The 14,905-nt window shown below is 38.9% G+C and overlaps 2 protein-coding genes across 2 annotated transcripts in view; one reads left to right on the forward strand and one right to left on the reverse strand.

The window, feature by feature from the left end:
• LOC129749948 (angiotensin-converting enzyme) overlaps positions 1-14,905 on the forward strand; it is a 405,427-nt gene that overhangs the window by 61,990 nt on the left and 328,532 nt on the right. The gene's annotated exons all lie outside the window — the stretch shown is intronic.
• LOC129749951 (uncharacterized) lies at positions 658-9,613 on the reverse strand. The gene is made up of 2 exons (XM_055745105.1): positions 9,501-9,613; positions 658-2,790 (listed from the first exon to the last, which is right to left on the reverse strand). The coding sequence occupies exons 1-2, from the start codon at positions 9,510-9,512 to the stop codon at positions 1,723-1,725; spliced, it is 1,080 nt and encodes a 359-aa protein (XP_055601080.1). The 5' UTR covers positions 9,513-9,613; the 3' UTR covers positions 658-1,722.

The following is a 14,905-nucleotide window of genomic DNA, read 5'->3' on the forward strand; positions in this document are numbered from 1 at the left end:
GCAGAAAACCAGCGATTGGAGCGCGATTCCATTGAGGACACGACATCGTTGCAGAAATGTTGCTATCGGAAAGTTTGTTGTGGGGTTGCGTTTTTTTGTAACTTTTTTTTTGCGTCACCAATAATGTGTAGTAACACATGTGTGACTGAAGGTAACACAATTTGGTCAGGATTGGTCTAAAACTCTGAGGCTGTTTTTAATGGTTTTTTTAAACTTATTTGTTCACGGTACAGCTGTTTCGCTCTCCTTGATGGAAAGTGTTATTGTAAACAGCCGGGTGGACCAATTAGTTCGGCCCCAGAAAACCAGCAGCTGTGGGGTCTCTTTATTACGAAAGTGAAGCAAAGTTGCACCACCATACTGTTTGTTTGGTGTAGTTGAGTTGGGTGTTTTTTTTTGGCGAAGAAGGTGAAGCGCATATGTAGATTGAAATCATTGTCATGTGTTGCAGTTTTCTTTCATGAGCAAATGAAAGGCGGCGCCTTCAGATGATGTTTCTGGTTTGCATAACTTTCGCGTCGTTTTCCTCCGCTTCTCAAAACAACAATCTTTTATTGAAAAATTACGATCAATGGGCTGATTCGAGTTGATTGCAATCGATTGGCGGAAAGGGATAATTGTGATAGGCTTCAATAAAGTAATTACAATACCGTTGGATTTCAATTCAGTATCGCTTTTTATCACAATTTTTTATTGCTTTTTTTTGGTTCAGTTTTTCGCTTGTTTTAAAACATTGAAACAGAACAATACTCGCAAAAAAAATTACACTTTTAGAGAGCTAATAGCAAAAATTGGGCAACATTCCTCGCTAGTATATTTAATTTCCTGGATAACAAAAACAAATCACGCAGGCATCAAAAATAGCGTTTTCTTCTTTTTGCGCGGCTCTTTCCGATAGGGTATGTACATTTTAAACAAAAAAAAAACAAATTTAACAGGACCTTTTTTACACAGTTTGCATGCATGTTTCACTAATTAAAAATCTATACAACAAAAAAGAGAAGGAGTTGTTAGTATTGCAATCATGACATTTCGATAGCTGAGCAAGTAGTGGGTTTTTAAGGCGCTGGAAATTTTCTTATTCGGAACCAAGCCTTCGGGAGAGCTCACCTGGCGGCCGAGGGGTCTCATCGCTTGGTGAGTTCTCCGATGTCTAGGGCCCAAGGATTGGGATTCACTCTACATAGATCCCAATCGAGGGCCATTCCAGACCAATCTGGCGCGCGAACGATTGGCCGGGACCTTTTGCCGATTAAAAGGAGCTAGGCTCGGTTCGAAAAACTAAAATTTCTCTACATTTCTGGGTTTTGGTTTTTTTAGGGGATTTGCGCGCTAGGCGGAACAACTGCGGGTGGTTTCTCTGAGGCTGAAAGCGCGTCTAGTAGAAGCTGCCGTAGCTGTGGTTAGATTCCCCATCTTGAATTAGAGCTGCTGGAATGCTGTACCTCATCTATAGGATCTTCTCACTTGGGACGTCGTTGGTTCCAAAACGCTCAGGATTAAGGATTCGCCTCGCGAGATTGACCTTTTCGTATTTTGAATATTTTTTTCGTTTCGGGAACTATTGTTTTGCTGTTGTTTTGATCAGTTTTATGTTCTCTGTTTAGGTGGTAGAGTATCGAGTTTCTTCTTCGTTAGTAGGTAAGGGTTGTTAGTTATTTAGAAACTAAAATCACAATCGTTTGCGATATAAATAATGAAATGATGGGGGCTCTTCTTGACTTAGTGATGCTCATGGTGGATTTCCGATTCGTAGTGATGAGATTCCTCGTGTCCATCGTCGTGATGGTGTTCCTCGTGGTGGTGCACTGGGACATGGACTGGGACCTGAACTGGGACTGGGATGGGCTTCTCAATCAGGACCGGGGTGTGCTTCTCAATCTCAACGGGGACTGGGCGCTCAACTGGGACCTTGACTGGGTATGGGACGTTCTTGTACACCGGGACTGGGATGTGCTTCTCAACTGGGTAGGGCTGGGGCACATGGACCTTGACTTCCACTGGGACTGGCTTGTCAACATGGACTGGGACTGGACGGTCATATGGGACATGGACTGGAACTGGGATCTTCTTGATCACTGGGTATGGGACAGGCTTTTCCACTGGGACTGGGACTGGTTTGTCAACATGGACTGGGACTGGACGGTCAACCGGGACATGGACTGGGTAGTGGACAATCTTCTCGACTGGGTATGGCTTCTCAACATGGACTGGAACCTTGACCGGGACAAGGACCTTCTTCTCAACTGGGTATGGAGCTGGGACAGGGACCTTGACTGGGACTGGGACCTTCTTTTCCACTGGATAAGGAGCTGGCACATACACCTTCACTGGGACTGGACGTTCCACTGGCACATGGACTGGGACCGGGACCTTCTTTTCAACTGGATAAGGAGCTGGCACATGGTACGGCACTTTCACGATTTCCTTGACTGGGTAGTGGACAGTCTTGTAGACTGGGTATGGTTTTGGCACACCAACCTTAACTGGAACGGGGATGTTCTTCTCCACTGGGTATGGGATGTGCTTCTCTACCGGGTATGGGACCGGGACTTTCTTGACCACAGTCAGGGTTTTCTCTTCGTGGGTTTCGAAGTGCGGCACATCGTGCTTGTCCTCGAAGCCTCCGTAGCTGCTGGTCCAGTCGTGCAGTCCACGTTTGTCCTGTTTCTTCTCATCGAGGTTCGTTTCGGCGGTGTTAGCATCATTATCTACCTTAGCCTCCGCCACTGGTTTCTTTTCATCTTCGGCAGATGCAAGAAGCACCAAGGCAAACAGACAGACAACTCCCTGGAAAGGAATGGGTTGAAATTGGATTAATTTTGAGTTTATTTTTTTAAATAAAATGTTCCGATTTCAGCTTGTCCCTCCAAACTAGAAGAATTTTTGTATGAACTGGTTAAAGGTAGACAAAGTGTTTGAATCCCTACTTAACAACAATACAAACATGGCACATTTGGTTCCTTCAATGAACATTCAATCTTCATTTGAACATAACCGTACACAGTTAATGATCAACAAACATTTTTGTAGCTATATTCTAATGCTGTTTTGATCGTCCGTATAAATTATAGAATGATCCTATGGAAGTTGAAAAAACAGAATTTACCTACCAAAGTGGAGGCAATATACATACATTAATTTCATTTCTTTCTAAAGCGACCAAATTGCACCAATTGGTATTTCCTGAAACAGACATTGGTCCGCTTTGTTGATGTTTTTTGTTTTGAAAAATCATAACATCACAGTTGATTTATATTTTGAACTGTGAAGATTAGATTTGTTAAATGATTCCTAGAAATAGACATCTTTTGTTTTGTTCCAACTAACGTTTCCAGTAGAAATTTCACATTTTTTATCAGTTTCGAATGCAATGGATCTATAGAAACTCATATCAATCTGAAAAAAAATGCTATTGTAGCACATATAATTTAACTTGCATTTGATTTAGGCATCAAATACATTTAGATTCTGCGCCGTCATTGAACATGCTTAACGTTGTTGTTATTCAGCTGACCAGAGGTTGCTAAACAACTTGTAAACAATGAGAAATCAACTGTTTGTTTACAAGCTGGGAAGAAGCTGATTAACCAGTTCTCTTACTGATCAACAAGGCTGGTAATATTCAGTCAATTTTGTTCGATTCGATCAATGTCTAGTAGTCAAAGTCGTCTACGAATTGAATGACTAAGCTACCATTCCAGTCAGGCAGCAAAGTCATTATTGAATGTCATTTTTGTATTCTACTCGCATCAAAAATACGGTCATCTTTCTATTTCATTTCATGGCTGTATTGGAAGGGATTTTCGTTATTAGCTGAGCAACACTTGTAAAAAAATGTAGTTGTGTGCCATAATTAGAAAAAAGTCATAGCAAGCAATTATTTTTTATTCAATTTGGTCGTGACATTGTAAGCTTAGGTCGCTGACCAAAAGTTATTATCACATGACAAAGACATTCAAGCAGTATCAAAGTCGACTGATATTAGCTGTCTGACACTGACCATTTGCAACTCTGCTGGTCAATATTACTTAATTCTGATTCCATCTGATTTTAAGCCATCTGGATACATTACTGGTTGCAGAGAGCACATTACGCTAATTTTCTTACTTAAATATCGCGCGGGAGCAAAATCATTTCAAAATTTACAAACATGGGTGACTTTCTATCATATCCGATATAAACTGACTTCAGACGACATTTTATACGATCTTTTTTCTATGCAGTTGGAATTGCGATTTGCAACACCATTATAAACGATTTAAATTATCCTTTCTGATACGATTTTATTTTTGCTTGGTGGTTGAGAGAAAGAATGAGTTTATTATCTGCTCGACCACACATTGAAGCTAAGGAGATGAACTGAACACAAATAACTAAACAAAATTAAACATTATATCTGTGATTTTTTTGGGGAAGCGCATAGGACTGATATGCGAAAATAGAACACCTGAACTTTCTGAAACGGCCTACGGTGACCTTGATTTTGGGATCAAAGTATATGAAAAGGGGTCGTCCGTAAAAATGGTTTTATTTGTTTGGGAAATTGTAGTGGCTATATGATAGATTGTGTTTGAGCACTTGGGCCAAAAAGGCTCATTGAACTCGATGAACTCGAATTTCGGATCAAGATCTTCAGGAGAAGAAAGGGTCCATTTAATCTATTAATTGAGTTTGGAACAGTGTTGTGTTTACTGATTGACTAGGAGCATCCCTATAAACTGTTTGATGTGTTTGATTAAAAGCCAAAAAATGCATAGGATCGAAATGGAATCAACCAGTTGGGGTTTTTAGGAAACTGCCTGACGAACGTAAGATTGGCGTGATTATTAAACAATGCAAAACAAAAATTCACTTGCCGAGGTTTCATAGAGCGACCAATTGATATTTATTTCTGAATTTCAGATTGTAGATGAGAAAAGGCGTCGTTCATTGAACCATTGGAATGATTTTTCCATTAAATCTTAAAAATGTATCGGATTTTCATGAAAGTTATGACTTGCCAGGCAATCAATTAATTCCTAATATTAAATTAAGGATTGGAAGCCAAAACAAAGGGTCGAGCATATCTTGACTGTCATTCAAAGAACGTTTTTTTCATTATCTTGATAAGTTTTTTAACTGTTATATTTTTTTTTAAACATATATTTATCAAGATATGTTTGTGAATACGTTAAATTTAAGGTGAATTAACTGAATGTGTAACAAAACAATATAATTCAGGATAATGAAAGTCTGCCAACCAAATTTGAAAGTAAGGTCGTGAATGACAAAAACATACATAAATGAAAATACTTCGATTAAACAAAAAATCGTCGATGAGAAATTTTCAGTTCAATGTAATGTTCTAAAATACAGTGTAATCAATCGATAATTAGTTTAAAAAGAAGATCGCTGCCATGCAGTTAAAGCTCTTAAAGCATTGAAATTTCATTTTAATCCTATAAACGTCGTGTTTGTGTAGCTTATTCTATCTAACTGGTAGAAGATTCTGACAGCTTAACTCTATATTTTTTTAAATGAGTTTTGCTACTTACAGTTCACATTTTAAAGGAAAATTTAAGGTAAAAAAATGCCTTTGAGATTTCTTCCCCAATCATATGGAAATGAGTAAGCCCGAAAGGAATCGTTGACGCAAGTTAGTAGTGTACTTCAGGGTCGTAGGAAGAACTGCCTTATGGAGGGGGTTTTGTTGACAAATTTTTTCCTATAATATTTTTGCTTGAAAAATTCATTAATTCAAAATAGTAAAAAAAAGGAATACCAAAAGTATCTCATTATTCAGGTTTGAGTTTTTTTTATAATAATTTTTATCATTTAAAATTACTTTCGAAAATAAGTTCTAAAAGCGTTCAGTTTTCTTGAGCCTTTAAAAAATAAATTTGGGATGTTGAAAGCTTCATTTGAAACAAAAACATGATTGGGGTTCAAATCAGATATATTTTCAACTCTTGTAAACTCGATACTTTCAGATTTTATTTTAAATCTTTGTCTTTGAAGTATCTACAATATACAAGGTTAAACAACAAGTCAATTATATATATTTACAGTTGAATTTTCCTGAACCCGAAGATTTATTATTATCAACACTAAATTGTCATAATCATCATTTATTTGATTTTTACAGACCCGAATGACCCGGGTGGTTAAAAGGTCTCTAATAAATTATAATAATAATAATAATCATTTATTTGATAAATATAATCCTGAGAAAAAAATGTAAATTAAAATTCTGATTTTTCAAAGAAGGCAATCTTCAAAATGAGATCAGATCTTATTTTATAATATGTTTTGTGTTTTGTTTTGGGAAATTTCGAATGTTAATTCTGAATCTGAATGCTGCATTTTGAACCTGAACAAAAAATTCTGAATTCCTTATTTGGAATCGATGTGTGAATCTAAATTCCAAATAAAAATTCCCAATAATTATGGCAATGGCCTTTTATAAAGAAATCCTTGACTAGAAATCTATTATTTGAATTTTGAATCTTTGATTTACTTTATAAAATATTTCTTCAATTATTTATTCGTAATTCAATTAGTAAATCTGAATGGAAATTCCGAATGATGAAACTCTAATATTTCAGCTCTGGATCACCATTATGAAGTTTCAATCCTGCATAAGAATTAAGAGTAAAAATTTAAAATCCTTATCCTAAAATTGGTTTGTTCTTTTGAATATTTTCTTTTAAATATTCCAGAATGATGAGTTTCGAACATAAAAAATGAATCAAATTTTAGGTTTAAATGCAAAACCGAGATTCGAATGAGCAGTTTGTCCTAATGTTTAACCGAACTGAAAATCAATTAAAATAAACAATCTGGTCACAGGCAACAAGATTAGATTTTCGTAAAAAAGAAAATGGAACCAGAACATCGGAAAACGATTCAAACCTAAGCTCGCTAGATATATTTCCGCACTTATCCGGGCAGAGGAAATCCGAGCTATTTTGTCTTTAAACCTTGCACAATCTGAGCATTCGATTTCAAAGTTTACAACCCAAAATCTGGGCAATATTCAGGCAGATGTGAGAATTCTTCAATTCAATTCAAGAAGAATAAAACTCGAAAAGTTGTTTTTTCTTCATCGAAACCCATTAGCCAGTTTATTTGGATAAACATTGCTCAAAACATTGTTCTGGAAGCGAAATACATATTTGTTACCAAGCATTTTTTTTTCTTTGATTTTGCAAATAAATTTAAAACATTCGAGCTCAATCCAGGTTCTCGGGCAACCTGAAAGAGTCTAATCTTAATGAAAATTCGATATTGGAGACTAAGGACTGTGACCAAAATTCATGCACCAACTTTTTTTGCGAATATCTGTTGAGAGCGTTTTTCGAGTGAAGTCTTTAAATGTCTATCAATTAGAGAGAAATTTGTTGAACAGTTGTAGTAGGACTTGGGGTAAGATTTTGAGGTTTTGGCCTTAGTTCTGAGTCGAGATTCTTACTCTTGATTCACTTTTGTCGTTCATCATTTGTACTGAGAAATAGAAATATTTGAACAGTTTTGCAATGTGTTGCCCAATGGTGTAATAATAATTTCAAAGAATTTTGTTCTTATTTCAGGTTATAATAAATTTCGCTTGTCGATAAAAGAAATTATCACATCAAATCATAAGAATAAAAATTTGGGCTGGCTTGCAAGTTTTCTGCGCGTAAGAAAAATAATGTTCTTTTTTGAGAATATAATAAAGGAACAACATAGATTTTGGGAACATACTATATCTAACCAAAACTTGCTGGAGCTTTTAATGAAATAATCAGGAAGAAGTACATTTGTTGCTTTTTGTTCACAATATGATAATATTTTTATATTTGAGTGAATAACGACACACAAAGTTAAGATTCTTAAATTAGAAGTCTACCAATTTAAAACATGTTTAGTAGAGATTTGATCCTAAAATGTTCTATTATTTAAAATTAACTTGATTGAAATCTTTGAGATTACTTTTCTAAACACATATAAGCTTTTTCCAAAAAAATTTAAATAGTTTTGATAGCGAATGCGACTTCGATTTTTTCAATTTGAAGCAGAAATTAATCAGATGTACCATCAATATTTAATCATTTTCAAAATGATTTTCAAAATTAAGAAATAATGCAATTGTCGTATATAACGATGTATAAGAAGCACCTGCATTTTTAAGCGTAAATGTTTGAAGAAAGTATAGAACGTACCCTTATTTTTTATTTAAATTCTTAGTGACAAAACTGCGTGTTATACACCGTTAAATACGGAGTACTTCCTTTTTTGATAAATTGTTGAGATAAAAAAATCTGTATAGTAATGTAGGAAAATTTTCGTCGTATAAATTAAAACTGGTATCGTTGGAGCATTGACTTATGACCGAAAAACTTTTAAATGTAGTTCGAAGATGGTATTAAATTGACCCACAGTTGTTTGTTATTTTCATCCTGTATAAAAGTTTTTGTCAGATTTTTTTCCCATAATGTCCTATTAAAGAGATTGACCAATAAAGTGAACAAGGGTTTAACGTCAGGGCCAAAATACTCATTGATCACACGAACCAATAAAATCCCATCATAAACCGTGTGATATTGTTAGCCAAACAGTCGCAATTTTCGATCTAGGTGAAACTGCTTCTCATCAAATTCAGCCTTCATCCATCAATGCCACACCGTCAAATCCCATCTTCAGACCCAATCATCAATTTGACGGAAATCAAAAGACTTAAACGACCGCTCCAAAACGAAGGCAACGAACTTGTTTCGATTTCGCTGTTTGTTGCTGTAAGTGCATCACTAAAACAATAAATTTTCACGTTCACGATCGAGGAGATGAATGTTGTCGTGATTGTGTTTTGGTTGTTTATTTTTCCTTTTTTGCTGCCCGTATCTTATTTTGTGGTTCTCATTAGTTCCGCTCTTTCAAGTGTGAAATTTCTATCCATCTTGATACCGCGTGGTGGGTTGATGAATCCGCGCGTTTTTTTTTCCTCCCTAGTAGGTATAAGTCGTTTGATTTTGGCCCAGCCGACGATTTTAGTTTAGATGGGGAGGGTTGTAAATAAATTTATTCACTTTCTCGAGTTTTTGCTTTCGATTTTGGATAACGCAAATTTGCCATGCTTGAACTGCCGTTGTAAATGGCTTGTCATTATTGGTTCGTTGATCTGGATTTGAAGGTCCATATCAGTGAGACGGTATCCAACTCGGTGTCCCAAATCACTTTTTTTTTTCAAACAAATATCGGTTCAACAACCTCGAAATAGCATGTCTATTCACAAAAATCTGTTCACACGTCCTTTTAGATCACAGAAGTTTTATTTCAGGCACTCTCAGCTGTTCGATTGTATTCTTGAATCAGATCCAAACACTTTTTAATCAACCGTTAGCACATCTCAAAGTCCTTTAAAAAATTTCAGTAGCACTTTTGGAAACAATTTCTTAGAATATGTTACACTCAACTGTCCATGTTAGAGCACACTCAAGATCGAAACACCCAGAAAAAAAAAACCCAATAAATCTCCTTACCAACAATTTCATATTTAATCGGAGTGGAATGTATCTGAGAAACAAGCAAAAAGGTAACTGATGTTGAGTCTAGCGAAGGCTTCAGCTTTTATACCACGACCATACTATTTCGGTTTCTTTCCTCTGTCGAGACCCACTAGAGACCGGGGGCTTTCGGTTTGCAGGAGCGCTGCTTTCGGGTCTCTGCTTGGGGTGGACGAGGGCTTCTTCTTTTCGATTTTTTTTTCGTTCAGTGGCCATCATGTGGCTGATTTTCGTCGGTGTTGTTCACACGCCGAAACCTTCGTCGTCCTCCAATCGGTTGGACTCCATCCGTCCGTCCGCTGGCGCTGTGCCCTCATCGATCATCATTGCCCGCCCATCTTCTCTCTCTCAGGCTTCTAAGGTTAGTTGCACTAGATGATTCGATGCACCCCCTTTCGGATGCACCGGTCCGTTGGAACCACCCGTTTCGGCCGATCGATCGATTGGGGTAGAAACTTATTTTGGAAACCAAAATAGAATTAACGGTGGAAAAAAAACAAGACAATGTGAATTTTTTAGTGTTATTGCGAAAAAAATGTTTGCAGGCAGTGCAGCATCTTAATTTTTTTTTGCAAATAAAAATAATGAAATTTTTTTTTGTGAAACCTACCGGCTTGGATTTTCAAACAGTTTCTATTGGTTTGTTCTCAAGTTTTTATGTTTTAAGGACAGACAAAGTATGCAAAGTGAGTTACCTTACTTTGGACCTAAGCCCTACTTCGGTCCCAAAATGCCGCATATTTATCGGAAATAACTTATTCTCCTGGAAAACGATTATGGTACTCCTTTGCAAACAATGCACTCCAATTCTTCCTTTATCCTTATCAAATCCGTTGAGTCACATTATAAGCTCTCCAGAAATCTGTTAAGAAACAAGAGAGTTTGCCGTCATTTGACCGCGCGTGGTATGAATAGGTAAAAACAGTGCAATATTGGACACCAAAAAGCAATTTGTAATCATACTTAAATAGGAGTCATCGTAAATGATAATGCATACCGATTTACCACACAGCAGTTGATTCTATTATTCACGAGCTCTTGGTTTGACGGAAGCAGTTTGTATCCGACTTGGCATCGGCTTTTTCTGCTTCTCGTTTGTCTTAAGACCCAATCTTACCTTTCTACCGATAGACAGCACTAATAGGGAATCCACGACCATCCAGGGTAGCCACATCCTGAACTGAGGCAGTTTTATTACTGATTTAAGCACACATGAATTACCGGTCCAAAGTTTTGTCCACCAGACCCGGCTTCCACGTTTTTTGTCCACTAAGCTGCTTTCCTCTCCATACTTCTGAATTCAATTTCAGACCGCTTTGGATATAGTATTCCGCCTCACGACATAACTTGACGAACATAATTCCTGAATTTCACTCGGTCCATGGCAATCGTTCTCCAATTCCTCGGACACCCCACGTTCGCCAGATCATGCTCCACTTGGTCTAGCCATCTCGCTCGTTGCGCCCCCGCTCGTCTTGTTCCTACCGGATTCGTAGCGAACACCTGTTTTGCAGGACAGTCGTCCGGCATTCTCGCAACATGTCCTGCCCAGCGTATCCGGCCAGCTTTCACCACCTTCTGGATACTGGGTTCGCCGTAGAGTCACGCGAGCTCGTGGTTCATCTTTCGCCTCCACACTCCGTTCTCCTGTACGCCGCCAAAGATGGTTCTTAACACTCGTCGCTCGAATACTCCGAGTGTACGCAGGTCCTCCTCGAGCAATATCCATGTCTCGTGCCCGTAGAGAACAACCGGTCTAATGAGCGTCATATACAGGTTACACTTCGTGCGAGGGCTAAGTCTTCTCGACCGCAGTTGCTTGTGGAGTCCATAGTAGGCACGACTTCCGCTGATTATTCGCCGCCGGATCTCACGGCTGGTGTCATTGTCTGCGGTCACCAGTGAGCCGTGACCTTGTTATTACTGGACAAGCGGGTTCGGTCGGTCTCGGATCCGCAGGCCAGCATGTACTTCGTCTTGGACGTATTAATCATCAACCCACTCCTTCCTGCTTCGCGTTTCAGTTTGCGGTAGATGTCTTCCACCGCCGCAGATGATCTGCCGACTATATCAATGTCATCGGCAAAGCAGATAAGTTGACTGGATCTGTTGAAAATTGTGCCCCGCATTTCGCCCACCGCTCGTCGAATTACACGTTCTAGCGCCACGTTGAACATCATGCAGGATAGACCATCACCTTGTCGAAGCCCCCTGTGCGATTCGAATGAACTCGACAATTCACCCGAAATCCGCACACAGCACTGCGTTCCATCCATCGTCGCCTTGATCAGTCTGATCAGCTTCCCGAAAAAGGCGTTCTCGTCCATGATTTTCCATAGCTCGTTACGGTCGATCGTGTTGTATGCGGCTTTGAAGTCGATGAATAGATGGTGCGTAGGCACTGCGTAATGTAATGTAATGTAATTTCAGACCGCTACAATGCTTATTTCTTCCCTTTCCGCCAACTGACTCAGCGAAATGTTGGGGATAGTACACCATTTATGCTTCTCAATTTTACGCAAATTATTAAAAGTGGAGCCACGATACACAGATTTTCAGGTTGCGCTGTAAACAACAAAACCAACATCATTCGGAATGTGCAGAGTTGTATCAAAATCCTGCTGAGACATAATGGGACACCCTATACAAAGTGGTCCGTTACCTCTGGTTTGGGATAGATTTGACTCATAAAACTCTCTTCCAACTGTTTGAAACAACTTTAGAATTATTTAAAAGTATCCTACTAAAGGGTGTTCGGATCAAAAGGAAGCCAACTTAAATTCGCCGTATTTTTTTATTTATTCGTATAAAAAACCTGAACACCTCTCATTTTGGAGGTATGTGTGTTTAGAATGATGATTGTGTTTGGCTTTTGTCATTAGGTCTTTAGTTTTCAAAATGGTGTCCAAGCAAGAGGAGCTACGAATCAGAATTTTGTACATACGTCGTGAAAATCCAATCTACACGCACGTAGAAATAGAAAAATCGTTGAATGTGGCAAAATCAACCGTCACCAAAGTAATAAAAGTGTTCGGGGAACGTATTTCGACAACTACAAAGCCGGGGTCTGGGGGAAATCGAAATCCGGGAACCGCGGTGAAGAAAAGAAGCGTGACTACCACTTTCAAGCTAAACTCCAATCTCTCCGTTCGAGATGTCGCCAATAAGTTGAGAATATCGTCTACAACCCTGCATGAAGCTTAAAAACAATCCGGACTATCGATTTATAAGAAGGTAGTGACTGCTAGTCGCAATGAAAAGCAAAACCTTACGGCAAAAACAAGCTATCGGAAGCAGTAAGCGACATTTTGACAAAGTTTGATTGCGTAGTAATGGACGTGTACGCCAAGGAAGACTTCAGACAGCTTCCAGGCCAAGAATATTTTACAGCAACAACGGAAAATATGGCAGAGAATTTTAAGCATATTAAACTATCACAGTTTGCTAAGAAATTTCTCGGCAATCTATCTGTACCAGTCGGTTGAAAAGTTACATTTTTGTTGCAACCGGGACCTTCAACCAGGAAATTTCTGTGAAAGAGTGTCTTCTAAAGCGTTTGCTGTATTTTCTGAAAAAACGTGACTTGTCTGTGCGGTTTTGGCCGGATTATGCATCCTGCCGTCATGTGAAATGGCCTTGGAGTACTGGGCAATAAAAAAGCGGGAACATTGGAAGAGTAAGAAAACATTCAAATACGAGATAAACATGTTAAGAAAATGAAAAAAAAGCTGAGAAACTGGTACCTGATGACACTGTAAAGACTTTGATGGAGGACACCAAGCGAAAACGCGTTCAATTTTGCACTCAAGGCTCCATCGACTTATTTTTTTTTTGATTTTTGAAGTAAATAAATGTATAAAACTACCCTGCAATTTTGGTTTGATTCTAAACATTATAAGAAAATTGGCATGACATTTTCGGTGTCGTGATAATTTCGTGTTCGCCCTTTAAACCATCGTGTACGCTTCTTCCTCTAAGCATGAAAGAGCTACAACTACAAGTAATTGCTCATAAGGAGACTATTATTAATACATTATTGATCGCGATATTTGATGAATTCTATGGGATGCTATTCATCAGAAGTCCCCTTAAAAGAAGCTTTCGGAAACAAAGGGTTTCTAAAAACCTTTCCTTCCGTTCCTGTGCATCCATCGACCATTGGTGGGTGTATTGGACCTGGCAGCCAAGTTGGATTGAACCCTAACTGATTGGCGACTGCAATACCTCTTATCGTACTTCCTTGCCAACCCGATGTTCCTAGCACATTCGTTGGGCCTGAAGGCAGCGTGCATCCGAAAAAGGTGGTGATACTGGATTAAACCTGTTGTTTGGAACGGTAGCTCGTTAGCACTTTCCATTGCTCTTGGAACTCTTCCGTGATTCTGTATCGGGACCCTTGATCCTGTCTTGGTACAAAAAATAACTTATCCACTGCATCTTATTCCTCTTGATGGGTTCATAACATTGGTCAGATTATGCACAGTTGTTGTCCGTTGACCTTCCGCGTAGTCACTTCCTCCTGTTGGTTGTTCTTGCTGTATTTTCTTTTTGGTTCTGTTCTAAAGCATTGAGATGGATCTGCAACACCGCCAAAATATTCTGCCCTTCAATGTCTTGCTGCAGTAAACTTACAGTTCATTGCGCCCCAGAAATGTTACCGAGGATCATCAGTCCTTGGATTTTCTGCAGCCCGCTCAGTTGCTGTTGGTTATACAGTAATGCCTTGAACGTCACCACCAACACCCTGATGATTATTCCCATCGCTTCGTTGTGTCGGGGACCTGTCTGCGCTCCTGCCGCCAGGAGACTCATCCAAGGAATATCACTGCTTCCGTGATTCACCATGTCATTGTCCGCAACCAACGTCTCCAAAAGTAAATGAAAAACCCACGATAAACCCATTTTCGTAACCGTCGAAACAAAACCTTCTGGCTACTTCCAGTAATCTTCGAGCATCCACCACTACTAAAAACACCCTTTCTATCGGCACCTCTCTACTACAGAGCGCGTTGGTGCATTACGATTTTCTGAGAGCGACTTCACCAGATTCTTCGTTACGACCACTGACAACTCCCCAAACTCTCTTCAAAACCGATTGCACCTTCACTGCGAACCGGATATAACAACTACTGTGTTGCGAACACTCTAAGAACTTACCGATGAATCGTTTTCAAGATCTCCCAAACGATTCATCGGTACGACCACTGACACCTTCCAAACTCACTTAGAATCCCCGTGGCACCTTCACTACCAACCGACTACCAACTTCCAATCTTGTGGCGTGAACACTCTGAGAACTTTGTTCTCAAGATCTCCCAAATGATGGTAGCCCTACTGAATTCAATAGCCTTGTGGTTTCGCGAGGTTTTGCGATTTCACAG

The sequence above is a fragment of the Uranotaenia lowii genome, chromosome 2 (assembly GCF_029784155.1).
Source record: "Uranotaenia lowii strain MFRU-FL chromosome 2, ASM2978415v1, whole genome shotgun sequence".
NCBI classification, from domain to species: domain Eukaryota; kingdom Metazoa; phylum Arthropoda; class Insecta; order Diptera; family Culicidae; genus Uranotaenia; species Uranotaenia lowii.